Genomic DNA, 17301 nt, shown 5'->3' with positions numbered 1-17301 from the left:
TTTCATCTCTTTTCTACTTGCAAGGATTTTGTCCTATGAAACTGGATATAGGGGTTGATTTAGCCCATTGGATCAATGTATAGAAGTTCGATTTCAGATCTCGCCGTCAATTTCTTGCATCAATGTAATTCCGGTAAATTCCATGGTTTTTTTTCTTAATTTATACCAATTTTTTGAAGTGTTGCTGGTTGAAAATTGGATTAGTTAATTAAATGCTTGTTTCGTTGCTATTTGGGATTTTTACTTATTTAATTTATTCAAATTGGAAGGGAAGAAGGATTATGTCTGCATCAGGTATATATTCAGCCTTCTGATGCAATTATACAGTTAATTGCGTGCATCCTAATAATTTTGATCCTGTGGTAGATTCATGAACCCCGTTGTTATTCAAATAAGAAAGTTGATATTCTCTTGATTTCATGTCTGATGATTTTGTTGATGTATATGCCATGTGAATGGTGTTTTATTTACTATATGATCGAGTTAGCTGGTTGGAGTTTTTTGTTTGTTTGAATTGTTTAGGCCAAAATATTCTTAATTTGGTTAAGGATGGTTTCGTCACTGGGAAGCCTACCAAGATTAAGTCGAGGCCCGTGCTCATCGTATGAATGAGGGCATGAGGAAAGGTCATTACTCTAGATTTGGTATGCATATAGTGTATCTTTTCATAATATAGAATTTGTGGTTAGGAGGTATGGAAGCACCAGTTCCTCATTTCTTCTTTCCAGCTTCAGCAGCCTTGGTCTGCCAGAGAAATAAATGTGACAAAGTTAACAAAACATAAAATAGAGAAATTTAGAAGCCAAGAATTTACAAGACTTTAATAATAAAGAGTTAAAAGTATCTATCAGCCACATTTGATATCGTTGGCTGATATTGTTAGACAAACACAACCATCAGCCAAAACAACAATGCAAGTCCATTCTCCTACCTTCTTAACACCACTGATCTTCTTAGCTATGTTCTTCCTTTCTTTCATTTGTTTTCTGGACTTCTCAATCTTGGTAGCCAATCCATTCTGCACCAAGAAAAAATAGGAGCACAAAGATGTTTAGGGGAGTATATCACTCAGCAAGTCAAAATAGGCAACTCATTTACTGCCACCACAAATGGAATTATAATATAAAGATCACAAACGGAATTACAAATATAAATATCACAAATGGAACAACATACTTACCCTTATCAGGCTGTACTTTGGTTCAAACTTCTTTGCGTTATCAACAGAATCATAAATCAAACCGAATTCAATAGATTTACCTCCTCCAAAGTGAGTACGGAACTTGAAGACAAAGATAGAATTTGGATCTTTCACATCATATATGCTAGCTAGTTTGTCCTTCAATTCTGCCTTTATGAGAGAAATTTAAGATTAAAGTTGTAAGATTGTAAGGGAGAAATAGAACAGTAGTAAAAATAGGTGGTACGACGGGGAACACTTGAAATTTGATCATCAAAAGAATTCAAGCAAACAATCAGGAAAGAGATCAGAAAATTGAGAAAAATGAATTCAGGAAACACTACAAAAGGACAAACCATTGCACAACCACTGAATATGAAACCTGTTAGGTTATGATACATATGACATTACATAGATCATGCGGAAACAACCATTAACCCAGGAAACATATTATTTACACATAATCATTTAGCATAGTTTAGATGCATACTCTTTGTTGCGTGCCTTCCCTAGCTGCGCCCGAACCGAACAAGAACAAGTCTTTTAGGACTCCAAGTGTCGTCCCTCCGTAGAAAGTCCACAGCACGTCCGGATCCGCCTTAAGATTGACCAACTAGAATCGCCCTTAAGGTACTCAGAAAATTCGGCACTTTTGGGGCAAGATGGGTGTTTGAATTTTCTCTCAAAAACTCACTTTTGAATACTTTGAAACTTGTGTATAAATTATGACCCCTAGGCCTTTATTTATAGAGTTATGGAAAAGGAATCGTAATCCTAGTAGGATGCGAATTAATTGGAATTAGAATTCTACATGAATTCTACTTAATCAATTTATCCAATAGGAATAGACATTTAATCATACACTGACTCTTGCAGATTCAGGAATCTCGCATGAGCTCAAACTCACACACACACGGCAGCCACTAGGGCTGCCCACGCATGCGAGCAGCAGCCCACGCAGCGCGGCCCACGCATGCGTGGCCTTGTGCGCGCTGGGCTGTGGCGTGCGTGCTTGCTGGGCGACGGCCTGGCTTCGTGCTGGGCCTTCGTCCGGCAGGCCTCGTCCGATGCTAATTCGTACGATACGCTTCCGATTAAAATTCCATTTCCGGAATCTATTTCCGATACGAACAATATTCAATATTTCCGATTCCGGAATTAATTTCCGTTTCGAACAAATATTTAATATTTCCGTTTCCGGAATTATTTTCCGATTCCGGTAATATTTCCGATTCTGACAATATTTCCGTTTCCGGCAATATTTCCGATTCTGGTAATATTTCCATTTCCAACAATATTTTCCGATACGTACCATGTTTCCGTTTCCGGCAACATCTACGACTTGGATAATATTCATATTTCCGATACGATCCATATTTCCGTTTCCGGCAATATCATCGTTTCCGGAGTATTCATTTCTTGCCTGTGACGATCTTAGCTCCCACTGAAACCAAGATCCGTCGGTTCCGAATATTCATAGATGGAGTATCTAATGCCATTAAACACTTGATCCGTTTACGTACTATTTGTGTGACCCTACGGGTTCAGTCAAGAGTAAGCTGTGGATTAATATCATTAATTCCACTTGAACTGAAGCGGCCTCTAGCTAGGCATTCAGCTCACTTGATCTCACTGAATTATTAACTTGTTAATTAATACTGAACCGCATTTATTAGACTTAACATAGAATGCATACTTGGACCAAGGGCATTATTTCCTTCAGTCTCCCACTTGTCCTTAGGGACAAGTGTGCATTTCCTAATTCCTTTGTCGCTCGATGCTTGCTCTTGAACATAAGGTAAGAGTTGTCATCCTTATTATGTCCAGAGGTGTTCCTCGGTTTCAGAGTTCAACTGATCAAATAAACAGATAATCATAGCCTATGATTCATCCGAGCACGGCCATGCATTTCACAGTTTCTAGCTCTCCGAGTGGCCTTGTACAACTTTTAAGCATCTCATCCCGATTTATGGGAGGACAATCCCAATCTTGCGATCTTGAGATTAGACTTCGTTTGATAGGTGATTACCTGAGCGTTGCCTTTATAGCCTCCTTTTACGGTGCGACGGTTGGTCAACGTCAAAGCAACCAGTTCTCAAACAAGTAATCTCAAATCACTCAGGTATTGAGGATTTAGTGTCTAATAATTTAATGAAATTTACTTATGACAGACTTTCATCTCTTACAGTAAAGTTTCATAGGTCTTGTCCGATACTAGTCTTCCCAAAGTAAGTATCTATGCAAATGATTATGACATTGCCATGTCCACATAGTTCAAGAAACAGAACTACTAGTCATCTTGCATTCTAATCGTCTAACGTTTTCTATGCGTCCAATTTTATAGAAAACTCCGATTAGGGACCATTTTCAACCTTTGACATTCAAGTTCACTTGATAGACATTTCTTAGTCACAGGACTGGTCCTGACAGTCTATCTTGAATATTTCGTCAAATTTGAAGGGACTCATCATTTAATACTAAACCAAGATTAAATGGAATATGAAAATACATTTCATATATGATAAATGTTCAACCCCAATGTTTTATAACCATGGGCCTCAAACCCATCTTCTAAAACAATTCATGGAATTCAAAGCTATGCTTGATTTCCAGTGCGACAATGTGAGTGTTGCTTCTCACTTGTTGCATAGGTTTAGTTATCATGCTTTGCCAATCTTAACATCCTTTTCATCGAATGTTCTTTGAGATATGATGATAAGATCTTTTCGAGTTTGTTTATTATGTGATCTAGTCTTTCTTACTACATTAGTGGTTCTACGCATTTTGCAATGAAGAACCATTAAGTTAGCAGACGTTTTTCTTGCTTCAAGAGTGGTTCCACGCATTTTTCAATGAAGAACCATCAAGCCAGCAGATAGGTGATCTACCCAAGTTCAGTGAAGAACTTTAAACAACCCTGTTTTATTGCTTCTTAGGCAATAATCACTTTTACTTCAACTGTATAGGTTGCTAGTGATGCTTTGTTTGGATTTACCTATCCAAGCAGTTCATAGATATGTGGAAGACTCTCCAACTATATCTTAGAACATAGAAATTATTATTTTAATTTCCCACGCAACAACTCATGGTCTCCAATCCATGTTGCCATTTCAAAACACGATGCTCTATAGCTCGTCCTTATCAATGGTTAACTCCAAAGGGGTCTTGCTTGATCCTTTGCCAGTGTTTCTGCGTGTAGCATCAATATTTAGCATATCTTTATTTCCTTGAATCAAGAACTATTCCTATGTACCTTTTCAAGTACCATAAGTATTCTTGATCTCAATCTAGTTGATCTTCACTTAGATCAATAGAGATTGGTATATGTTCGTCATGGCTAAAGTCATACGATACGTTTTTTTGGCGATCCTCATATTATATCATACATGATAAATTCTTTTGCAGAATAATTCCCAATTGAATTCTATTCATGTAACTTTAGCTTATTCAATTTCAGCAGATACTGAATCCAGCTAAATTCTTTGACATATAATATAGGTTAAGAATCTCATTTAGACTCTTTGATGTTTAACTTAGTAAATGCTTATACATAGTTCAAACATCCTTTACTTAGATTTATTCACATGGGTTGAATATCTCCAAAGGAGTCTTTCGTGTTTGATTTAGTAAATGCCATTACTTAATCCAAAACAATATCATAAGATTTCTGTAAATAGATCTTAATACCCAGTATGTACTAAGTTTCGCCATGGTCCATCATTGATGAATTATTTCAAATCTAAGTCATTAGCATTTGAATGTTATTTCACAATAGAGAGATATGTGTGTGATACACATAGGACCAAATAAGTTTTTATGTACTCCCACTAAACTTCTTATATATCTATAAGAATCATGTACATTTTATGAAACTAAAATACTTATTAGCTTCACTAAAATACATTTCTAATTCCCAATTGCTTGCTTAAATCTGTACTTAGATTTCATAAGCTAGCTTTCTTTTTCAAGCATTTATTTGGATCCACAAATCCTATGACATACCATGTGCATAGTTTATTCCAACATTTGACTGAGGAATACGTTTTGTCATCCAATTGCCATATGTACCAATATGCAATCATTGCTTGAATTATAGACTTAAGCATTACGATTTTGCATGAAGTTTCAACACAATCCATGCCATGAATTTGCTTGTAACCTTTAGCAACTAATCTAGCTTTGTGTGTGAACACAATTCCATGTTTGATGGTTTTTATCCTTAAAACAAACTTGCAACCAATAGGTGTGAAACTATTCTTGCAAATCAACAAAATTTCAATTTTGTCATCAAAACATTGAGTATGTTTTATGGCTTCTAACCATTAAAAACATTTGAGTCTATATATGGCCTCTAACCATTTTAGGGAATCTAGATTTCGTCATAGCTTTCTTACAAGTCATAAACTCATTACTCTACATGATAATAGTTTGACTGCAAGTTGTAGGTTTCTTCACTATCTAATAGAAGAATTGCATAGTTTCAGTGACCTGAATTCCATGTTTCTTCACTATCTAATAGAAGAATCTCATAGTTTCAGTGACTTGAACTCTATGCCTACTTGGGTATAGAACATCAAACAACAGAATATCAATAGCCACTTGAAAGTCCTTTGAATATTCTGTTCTCCTTGAAGCACTTGTAAAGTCTTCTAAGAGATATCTATTCTTTAAAGCCACTTCTAAAGTCCTTAAAGAATAAGTTCGGATTTTCTGAAGCACTTCGAAAAGCCTCCGGAATGTCCGTTTATGTTTGTTGTTCGCCTCGAAAACTTTCGAGGTCTATTTTCTCCCACTTGTCATTTTGGAAACGAATCTCCAAAAGGACATTATTTCGAGCAAACAAACATTATGTTCTCAAAAATTCGTGGTAGAAACAATACCCTTGTGTCTCATTTGAATAAATCACAATGAAACATATATCTAGACTTGGGCCTTAGTTTGTTGAATAACAAACACTAAGCTCCCACTGAGTTTAGCAACTCTTTAGATATATATAATTGAAAAGATATCCTGAAATTACTTTTCAATAGCTTTGACGAATTTGGTTTAGTTTGGTGGTAGTTGAGCATTTTGTTTTAGAAATTATAGGAAAAGTCTTTATGATTCATCATTGATCGAATCAAGTACTAATTGACTTCGATCATTCCAACGTAGATATGCCATATCTTATGGAGCTAGATTGTGAAATTACAACACACAATCATTGATGATCATATTTGGTCTCAAGTAATCATCAACATGATCTAACCTAGATCTTTATGATTTCTTGCCGAGTGGATTTTATACTTCTGAATCTTTGAACTAGCCAAACAGATTCAACTTATATCACATTTGAGTAAATAAACCTATATTCACTCAAATCCATGTGAAATAATAAAGTCATAAAACCTTTCTTTAGCTTTGAACTCTATCGTCTAGGCGTTCTAACAATAGTTCATATTCTTTGTTACTTTCAACAAGTAAGACTAGCTTGTCTTAAGTTGATTTAGAAATCAACCAACTTTCAAAAGTCCATCAAAATAGAGCTTATGAATGTTAACTTGTTGATATGGTCTAAGCAACAATGCCAAAGATTTAATGGAACTCAAATCAAGGGTTTGATTTGAACCTAGTAAAGTTCTTTAAAGAGTTGTTTGTTTTAATCAAGCATATTGACTCAACCAGTAATTGACCATTTCATTCAAATAAACAAACAAACAAGCATTGTTTTTGTTCTTCTGAATGTGAGTCTTTCTGTGTTTGAAGCAGAAATTTAGGTATGCTGATTATGGAACAAAATAGCCATTAAGTTCCAGCCTTTGAAAGGACTTTAAAACAAACTAGGTGACCCTACAACTAATGTAGCATTGCCATGCTTCATTTCCCACTTGTAGGTCATTAGTGTATCCTAGCTTCCATTGTTTGAGTTATTACCGAAGTAAGAACCTCAAGCGGTATATGATACCAAGGAAGTTTGATTGCTAGGTCACTTCTCTTTAAACTTATAGGTAGAACCGGAATCGTAAATTCCTTTCATTTGTTCCTCGTTTTCCTATTTCTTGTACCCTTTCTTATAGTCTTAAGAATTGAATTCTTTAGTGTTGACTTTTATACTTTGTTAGACATGTCCAATGTCACCAACAAGGTTCTTTACCATTTTAATTTATGTTGAATATTTTGTTTCAACTAGATGATCTTACCAGAAGCTTCTAAAGTTCTCTAAGCATCGATCTATTCGAATGTCTAGGGACTAGACTCATTCGAGAACTAAATGGACAAAGATATTAGGTTGTTAGCCATTGGTAAAGCTGAGCGTATTAAACTCAATGCTTTATGATCTCAAAAACTACATTGTATTTTGAATTCACAAGCACCAATCGGTTTGCTATTCGACTTTGATACTCGAAAACAACCATAAAAGTCGATATAAGAAACGTACATTTTAAATTGCTCATTTTCTCTCATTTCCGTGAATCGTTCTTGGATTCACTACCAATCGAGGAAATTTACTGTTACCTTTCTAAAAGGATTTATTGCAGTGCAAGATATTTAATTATAAACAATAATTAAAACATACATTGAAGCATGCAAAGTCTAAACATTTATCATGAATAATAACTTGAAATTAAAGCAACCATGCAATTCAAACAAGTTATTAGCATTTTATTCGATTTTATTGTTCCGGCAGGTGTGAATAAAATGATTCCAAGACCCTAAAACCATTGAAGAATTAAGCACAGTTTGTCGACTCAATTCTAAAACATTTTAGGTAAGCAAAAGCCTTTTGCTAATAGTCTAGAAACTACTCTTGGTTGATAGGTACGTCTAAGAACTTATTAGGTAAACCTATCGATTTTGCCACGACATAAAAGCACTCCTTACTTATATCGTTGAGTTTCACCAAAACTAACGTGTACTCACAATTATTTGTGTACCTTGCCCCTTTAGGACCAATAAGTAACACCTCGCTGAGCGAAAACTATTACTAGATTGATGTAAAGGATATCCAAGCAAGTGTATATTTTGGCATGGCACCTTTTAACTCAATTTTTAAGTTTGGAACTTAAGGCTCTTACTATGTTGGTTAGATTTTAAGTGAACTAAAATCTTTAATCATGCAACATAATCAAGCTTTTGATCTCATGCATTTTAAGACATATTTAAAGCAATAAATAACTTAAAACATGCATAAGATATTTGTGATCTAGTATGGCCCGACTTCATCTTGAAGCTTTGACTTCAAAGTCCGTCTTGAAAATCTCCGTGGGAGGCACCATTTTCTTCAAATAGGATAAGTTATAACTAATTACAACTATTTGATGGTACGCAGACCATATTTGAATTGAAAAACAACTTTGGTACTTTAGACCAATTACATTCAAATTAATGGTACGCAGACCATATTTTCTATCCTATTTGGGCCATACTAGTCACTTCATAACCTGCAAAACAGTACATATACAATATATACCATTCACCCATTCATTATCATGAATGGCCCACATAGCTGGTTAGTTAAACACATTATGCATCACGTAAACATTTGCAGCAATTAATCAAGGGCACCAATAATCTACCAATTATTCAGTCCTTATTAATTCTAATCGAGTTGTTTTAACCTTAAGGATTTGTAGACCTAATCAAGAGTTTATGACTAAAAGCACTCCCACTCAAACCAATAAATTCATATGCTTTACTAATTTTAAACATAAAATTGTATTTCTAGTCTAACCGGAAACATACAAATTTAATTAAAATTTAAAGCTCATATAAATTTATAATTGAATCCAAAAATTTAATTTTAATTTCAGTCACATTTAAATTAATTTATGATTTTAATTTTAGTAAAATAATTAGAATAAATTCCATTTATTATAATTATAATATTCAAAATTAAAATCCAAGAAATTAATTCAAATTATTAATTTTAAAATTAATTAAAATTACGTGAACTGAAATTTTCAAATTAAACATTCAAAACGATCTAATCGAAACGCAAACACCCTACGCGTTGCACGCCCATGGGCTGTACGCACACAGCCATTGCTGGCCATGTGCGCGCAGCCCATGCGCTCGTTGCATAGCTGCTGCTGTCCCATACGCAAGCCTCCGCACAGCGCCCACCGCACGCGAGCTATCGCTCGCAGCGCGCGCGCGCTACATCGCTCGCTGGCGCGCGAGATCGCTCGCTGGTGCGCGCGAGCCATCGCTCGCTGGGGCGCTGCATCGCTCGCTGGCGCGCGAGATCGCGCGCTGGCGCGCGAGATCGCTCGCTGGTGCGCGCGAGTGATGCTGGGCGCAGCGCTCGTGGCACGCGAGCTTGCGCTCGCTGCGCACGAGGCTGCGCGCTGTTGTGCGAGGCAGCGCGCGCTGTGGCGCAGCTCGCTTGCTGCCCACACGCGACTGCCTTGGCTCGCCCCTCGCCCATGCCCATACGTTCATTGCTCGTGGCACACGACACAAGGCAGGGCTGCTGCCTTGTGCTCGTGCACTACGGCCTTGCTCATTGCATTCGTGCCGCACGGGCGACGAGCTCCCTTGCTCGTCGTCGCATGCCCGCATTATACAACACCCCTTAAGGGTAACACGAAGCATCCATTGCTTCGTGCGTGCAAGTTATTTGAACGAATCGCATAAAAATTTAAAATTTATATTTAAAATTAATGACAAATTAATAAATATTATTAATTTCATAATTTTAGGGCGAAAAAATCGAAAATTTATTATCCAATTGATTTCCGATTGATATGGATTCAAGTCTAGGTCATAAAAATTTAAAATTTATCGTAAATTTACAATTTTTATGGTGGTTTTTAATCATAGGTTTCTAATTAAATTACAATTAATTATGAAAATCAAATTAATTCTAAATTATTCTAATTTTCAACAAATTAATCATAATTACAAATTAGATTGCATAATTAACAAGACTAGGCATTCAAACTTGTTAAACATATGCAGTAGGTCAATCAAAAATTCAAGATTTATCAACAGGAATCGCAAATATTTAATTTAACATCTTAAATTTACGAAATTTTGCATCCGAAAAACTAAAACCTTCGAAAAGTCATAGTTAGGCTTCGAATTTGAGAATTCTGGGTTCGGCAGAAAAATACTGTTTTTGTCAAAATTTTAGAATGCCTTTTACATGCGGAATTGACACAAAAATCACTCAATTCGGATGAGTAATGAAGAAACTGCCGAAAAACTGCGTACGTATAATTAAATAAACGCAATTTGCAACTAATTAACAATTACGAAAATTAATCACCCCTTTTAATTCTTGCAAATTTGTAATATTTAACCATGTTCATGCAATTTAGATTATGAAAATAATAAGGGGCTCGTGATACCACTGTTAGGTTATGATACATATGACATTACATAGATCATGCGGAAACAACCATTAACCCAGGAAACATATTATTTACACATAATCATTTAGCATAGTTTAGATGCATACTCTTTGTTGCGTGCCTTCCCTAGCTGCGCCCGAACCGAACAAGAACAAGTCTTTTAGGACTCCAAGTGTCGTCCCTCCGTAGAAAGTCCACAGCACGTCCGGATCCGCCTTAAGATTGACCAACTAGAATCGCCCTTAAGGTACTCAGAAAATTCGGCACTTTTGGGGCAAGATGGGTGTTTGAATTTTCTCTCAAAAACTCACTTTTGAATACTTTGAAACTTGTGTATAAATTATGACCCCTAGGCCTTTATTTATAGAGTTATGGAAAAGGAATCGTAATCCTAGTAGGATGCGAATTAATTGGAATTAGAATTCTACATGAATTCTACTTAATCAATTTATCCAATAGGAATAGACATTTAATCATACACTGACTCTTGCAGATTCAGGAATCTCGCATGAGCTCAAACTCACACACACACGGCAGCCACTAGGGCTGCCCACGCATGCGAGCAGCAGCCCACGCAGCGCGGCCCACGCATGCGTGGCCTTGTGCGCGCTGGGCTGTGGCGTGCGTGCTTGCTGGGCGACGGCCTGGCTTCGTGCTGGGCCTTCGTCCGGCAGGCCTCGTCCGATGCTAATTCGTACGATACGCTTCCGATTAAAATTCCATTTCCGGAATCTATTTCCGATACGAACAATATTCAATATTTCCGATTCCGGAATTAATTTCCGTTTCGAACAAATATTTAATATTTCCGTTTCCGGAATTATTTTCCGATTCCGGTAATATTTCCGATTCTGACAATATTTCCGTTTCCGGCAATATTTCCGATTCTGGTAATATTTCCATTTCCAACAATATTTTCCGATACGTACCATGTTTCCGTTTCCGGCAACATCTACGACTTGGATAATATTCATATTTCCGATACGATCCATATTTCCGTTTCCGGCAATATCATCGTTTCCGGAGTATTCATTTCTTGCCTGTGACGATCTTAGCTCCCACTGAAACCAAGATCCGTCGGTTCCGAATATTCATAGATGGAGTATCTAATGCCATTAAACACTTGATCCGTTTACGTACTATTTGTGTGACCCTACGGGTTCAGTCAAGAGTAAGCTGTGGATTAATATCATTAATTCCACTTGAACTGAAGCGGCCTCTAGCTAGGCATTCAGCTCACTTGATCTCACTGAATTATTAACTTGTTAATTAATACTGAACCGCATTTATTAGACTTAACATAGAATGCATACTTGGACCAAGGGCATTATTTCCTTCAAAACCACCATCAAAAAAAGTTACAGCTTGAACCCCATATAGCAAGTCAAAACATGCAACTCATTTACTGTAGCTGCTGCATACTCTGTACTATGTACAGCAAGACTTGAGCTCTTGCCATATCTTTGACATGTACTGCCCCTAGCCAGTGGCATTCCTGAGTGTATTCTGACCTCTGGAGCAGCTGCTGCAGTACGGCAGAGCTCGCATTCAAGCAATTGAATTCAGATTTGAGTTTAGTCCCTAAAATCACTTCTACCCTTTCTTTACAAGAGGGCCAATTAGACTCATACCCCCAAGGCTAACTTGGAAGTCTCTCAGCTATGAAACAATGCATGTATTGATGGTAGATATATGCTAATTTGTGACTAATAGCTGAGAAAGGTGGTTATATAAACATCTCTTTGGTAGTAGTAGTAGTTGGGGAGTTCACATTAACATAGCTATTGTTTAATCACAGTTTGTTTGCTTCAGTAACTTCAGCTATGAAGTTCTTATCATTTTCCGCATGTCTACTGAAATACTATACAATTTGTACCATCATACTTTTATCATGTTAAAGATCAGTAGTAAAAATGGTCTGTTTAATCCGTATATCTTATTTTCTTTGTATATTTCAGGGAATTAGTTGATTAGTTCCCCCAGGAACAAGCTAATGAGACACCCTTTTCTCTAACAGCACCAGTCCACATATTCTCAATCTTTCTCCTCTGCTCTCAGCTTCGTAAGTTCTTGATTTATAGTTTGCAAATACTTTTAGATTTTTTGAGATTTCCTATGGAATGTTGATTACAGATGGGATCCTCTAATTATAATTTTTTAATTATAGTTTTTGTTATGTAATTGATTGTTCCTAATTTATGTTTTAATTTTGTAGGCGGGTCCTTATGAATGGCTTAGTTATAAAGAGGCGTATGATTCAACGCTTCAAATCGGCTCAGCTATTAGGAAATGTGGAGTTAATCCCGTGAGTACAATTTTACTCTCCAATTTTACTTTATTATTGGCTCAACTATTGAATGGAGTACATAAATTTCTTGATGGAGAACTATAGGATCCCATCTGTTGTGATATAATAGAAGAGGCTTCATTACTCTATTAAGTATTATCGGAATCAACCTATTCAATATTAAAACCTTTATTCACCTTCCAACTGTGGCTTTTCGAGATTTTGTACCTTACTCTTTTTGTCAGTTTACATATCTTCACATGATGGATTCCTATCGTTCTAATTTCTGCTCACTCATTGCATATCTCAATTTCTGTTAGGTTAAATTCTCTTCTTCTGTGCTGACATCCTTCAAGTCCTAATCTTTCCAATTTACCATAGTGTAATCATTTTAAGGTCACTTTAATCACAACCTAAACCAAACTCATAACAATCAGATGCGTGTTTCAAGGATAATCACCTCAAAAGAAGTTGAAGACATGCTCCTCAGTGAAGTACTCAATGAAAAATAGATTTAGAATCCTAGAAAGGATTAAGAAAACCAATAGAACATAATCTATGCCAGACACAAATAACCAGGTTTAGGTTCAGGTTCATCCAAAACCGAGTTCTGAATTGCAGGTTAAGATAACTCTTCACTTATACAATAGATATTCAGGTTGTAGCTTACATGAGGTGTCTTCAGAGGCTAAATTAGTTCTTTTAGTGCCTTAATAGTGAGTCTGGTGGTGCTTCTGTTTAATATGCAACAAGTGTGTTGGGAGCTGGTTTTTTGGTGAGTGCAGGCTGGTAGCTTGCATCTGTTTTACTGTTTTCATATTGGGCACAGCTTTTTTTGGTTGTTTCTGGACTACGGTGCTCCTGTTTGTTTTGTGTTTGCAGTGGTTTGCTTAATATGTGGTTTAAATTGTTAAATTTAGCCACCTTTTGCCTTTACAGTCCAGTAGTATTGTTGATGGTGCTTCTTTAATGTGTTATCTTTTGTCTTTGATTTCTTTTGGCAATGCAGGTATTTCCAGCCAAGTAGATTGTGCTATCAAGATACTCAACCTAGAGATTAAGTTGGATTCCGTAGTTTGTATAATAAAAGATCATAAAGAGCTGGAGAAATATGTTTAGTTACTTTGGTACTAAGATTTTGATTTTTAATCATGCAAGCGATGTAGATTTTGATTTAGAATTTTTTAAATAGGGACGATTAATTTTTCTTTAGATGAACTTTGCGAACATTTTTTCTTGCCTACTACATATTTGTGATGATTAATCGTAATACTACGGTTTTATATAATCTCGCACGCATCGCGTGCATATATGACTAGTCACATTAGAGAAAGGGGTGTCTCATTAGTTTGTTCCTGAAACTAAGGTGTCATTTAACATCTCTAACTTAGTTGATTATATATTTTAGTCACATTAACGTCGAAATATTTTGTCGTTGTTGGACGATAATTAAAACTATTTTGTCCATTTGATTCTCTTTTTACGTCAACTATGTTGGTCGCTATTTGCTCTTTGTTTGACGTCATTGAATACGTAATAACGACGAACAACCTTTTTGTCGTTAATAAATAACGACGAACAATAATTTCGTCGTGTAAAATTTACGACGAACGTTGACGTTAATACTAATAACGTCGGAAGCTATTACGACAAAAATCACGACAAACTTTGTTCGTCGTTAAAAATTTTAACGACGACTTTTTCGACTTATAACGACGAAAAAGTTTGTCGTTAAAACCCCTTTTTCTAGTAGTGTTTCCAAGTTGGTTTTGTACTTCATTTTGGAATTCCTTGAACTTTTCAAAGGATTCCGACTTATGTCGCATGAGGTAAACATATCCAAATCTGCTCACATCATCAGTAAAAGTAATGAAATACCCGTACCCTCCCCTAGCCAAAGTACTCATAGGTCCGCAAACATCAGTATGTATGAGGGCTAAAAGATCATTGGCCCTTTCACTTGAGCCTGTGAAAGGAGACTTTGTCATTTTTCCCATTAAGAAAAATTCACATACTTCAAATGATTCAAAATCAAATGATTTGAGAATTCCATCCTTATGAAGTTTCTCTATGCGCTTTGAGCTTATATGGCCTAATCGACAATACCATAGGTAAGTAGGGTTCAAATCACTTGGTTTTTGTTTCTTGTTTTCTATGTGATAGATATGGTTTTGTAAGTCTAGTACATATAAACCATTTGATAATTTAGCAGAGACATAGAACATACCATTCAAATATGCTGAACAACAATTATTCATAATTTGAAATGAAAAACCTTCCGAATCCAAAATCGGAATAGAAATTATGTTCTTGGTAATAACTGGAACGTAATAACAATTATAAAGTTCTAATATTAAACCAGAAGGCAAGCGTAAACTATAATCTCCTACAGCTAAAGCAGCAACTCTTGCTCCATTGCCTACTCGGAGATCTACTTCGCCTTTGCTCAAGCTTCTACTTCTTTTTAGTCCTTGCACATTACCAATAATGTGCGACCCACAAGCGGTATCAAATACCCAAGAAGTAGTTGTAGCTAAATTAACTTCTATGACATTGATACTCTTGAACTGCTTACCTCTCTTGACCATTAGAACATCCTTATGTTCAGGTTCACCAGGTAAGTTCCCCTCGTCCTGAACCATCATACTATGCAACCTCCCTAATCTAGCATTCTTCTGAAACAAAGTTTTCAGTTGCTGGATTATTGTGTAGGCATCCAGACCATCAAAACGCTTTTGATACTCTGGTTCCATGCAAGCAAGCATCAAACATGTTACTTGCAGAGAGTTATCCTGGAGAGTTTGTTTAGCTCGACATTGAGCTTCAGTAGCATTTTGTGGCAGGGGTTCAGGAGGGAGTGGATTTTCAAGAACACTTTCTTTTCCTTCCGCTCTGAGAACAATTCTCATAGCCTTTTCCCATTGTAGGAAGTTGTGTGCATTCAGTTTGTTTTCAATTAGAGGGCACAAGTTAAAAGTAGAGTTGTTGTTTGCACCAGACATGATAACTACAATAAAAGGTAAAGCAAGATTCAATATAATGTTTATCAAAAGTAGCAATTAAACAAATTTAATTAACTACTACCCTTTATTCAAAATTAGAAGTCCCCATTGAATAAAGAATTAACCAAGATCCCCTCCCACTACAATCAAACGGACTTTGGCCCTGCTACTTTAATTTATAGTATTCGAGGTAAGTAAACATTTTACTAATTATAACTGATTATAACTCTTGGTAGACAGGTTAACAACTCTTTGTATCTTCCTATCTCTTAGCTTCAAAACCCAAAACTTTGTCTTTTGATAGTTTTGTTGAGTTAAACCAAACATTAACATGTAAGTTTCAAAAACCTACCCTACTATCCCCGGAATTATAAGCAACACCCTGCTTTGGCAGAACCTATTACTCATGATCTAAGGCTTTATAGGTGTTGTATGGAAAAGCACTTAAACTCAATATTATTTTGGGACCTAAGTTTACTATGTTGGTTAATTAAAAGTGAACACATTGCTTTAAATAACCACATACATAAACTCAATAAGCATTTTAAGGCAATATAAAATGCATAAAAATAAATGTGATCCTAGTATGGCCCCTAAAAAATAAGCTCAAATCTTCTTGGGTTCCTGTTCATCTTTCTTGGATCTCCATCCTTGAATTTTTTATTGAACCTTCTTACTTCATCGAACTCATAATACGAACTTTATAATCTAATTTAAACTTTTAAATTAAATTACAACAATACAGAACGATGCGCAGATCGTATTTCAAAATTTACAAGAATACAAAACGATACGCAGATCGTATTTTCTATCCTATTTTGGGCCATACTAGTCACTTGCCTGTAACAAAATATCATAATATTCCATACACGCATATAATATTAAAATATATTAGACAAAAATTATTTACTTATTAACTATTAATAAGCAAATAACATTTCCAAAATAATACTAAAAACTTAAACAATTTAAGTTTAACATTATTTTAATTCAATTACTATTTAAATATGGCTAGAATAATCTCATTAATCTAGAATTTGTATTCATTGAAAATTACGAATTATGCTCAAAACGAAGATCTGATTTTCCAATTTTAAAAAAAAATCAAATTACTCAAACTTTTTGGAAATTAATTGTATGAAAAATCCCCTTTCTTCTTTTCCCTTTTTTTTTTTTTTTTTTTTTTTTAATTGTTTTAAAGCAAGAGAACAGCAGGCAGGCATGAGACCCGCCCCTGCCTCGCCGGAACGCCGCCCTAATTATCCCTCCACCGTGGCTCCACCGTCGCGGGTGGTGGCCACCCAGCCATGGAGGTTGTTATTTTAATTTGGGTAACAATTACCTAAATTAAATTAATCTTTATTCAACTTTTGTTAAAGATTAACAATTTAATTAGGGTTTAATTATCCGAAAATAATGGCAAAAAAATTTGAATAAATTAACAATCCTTAAACTGAATTTTAGGGTTGTTAGAAGTTAGATTTCAATTTAAACTCT

The 17301-nt window shown here is 35.7% G+C and overlaps 1 protein-coding gene and 1 long non-coding RNA gene across 2 annotated transcripts; one reads left to right on the top strand and one right to left on the bottom strand.

The window, feature by feature from the left end:
* Nucleotides 1-711: 711 nt before the first annotated feature.
* On the bottom strand, nt 712-12008 carry LOC130463110 (40S ribosomal protein S24-1-like). Its single transcript, XM_056832154.1, has 4 exons — nt 11922-12008; nt 1181-1351; nt 932-1018; nt 712-744 (listed from the first exon to the last, which is right to left on the bottom strand). Exons 1-4 carry the CDS (start codon nt 12006-12008, stop codon nt 712-714), a joined length of 378 nt encoding a protein of 125 aa, XP_056688132.1.
* Nucleotides 12009-12474: 466 nt separating this feature from the next.
* On the top strand, nt 12475-14040 carry LOC130462586 (uncharacterized). Its single transcript, XR_008923132.1, has 3 exons — nt 12475-12577; nt 12731-12820; nt 13812-14040. It is a non-coding gene; the product is annotated as an uncharacterized lncRNA (long non-coding RNA).
* Nucleotides 14041-17301: the final 3261 nt, after the last annotated feature.

This window comes from Spinacia oleracea, chromosome 6 (assembly GCF_020520425.1).
Source record: "Spinacia oleracea cultivar Varoflay chromosome 6, BTI_SOV_V1, whole genome shotgun sequence".
NCBI lineage: Eukaryota > Viridiplantae > Streptophyta > Magnoliopsida > Caryophyllales > Amaranthaceae > Spinacia > Spinacia oleracea.
This window is presented reverse-complemented; position numbering and strand designations above follow the sequence as displayed.

Coding starts and splice junctions, on each gene's coding strand:
- LOC130463110 (XM_056832154.1), bottom strand. CDS start 12,008: ATGCCACTGGCTAGGGGCAGTACATGTCAAAGATATGGCAAGAGCTCA. Junction 1,352..11,921: donor CAGAGTATGCAGCAGCTACA/GTAAATGAGTTG, acceptor TCTCTCATAAAG/GCAGAATTGAAGGACAAACT. Junction 745..931: donor AGATCAGTGGTGTTAAGAAG/GTAGGAGAATGG, acceptor TTTCTCTGGCAG/ACCAAGGCTGCTGAAGCTGG.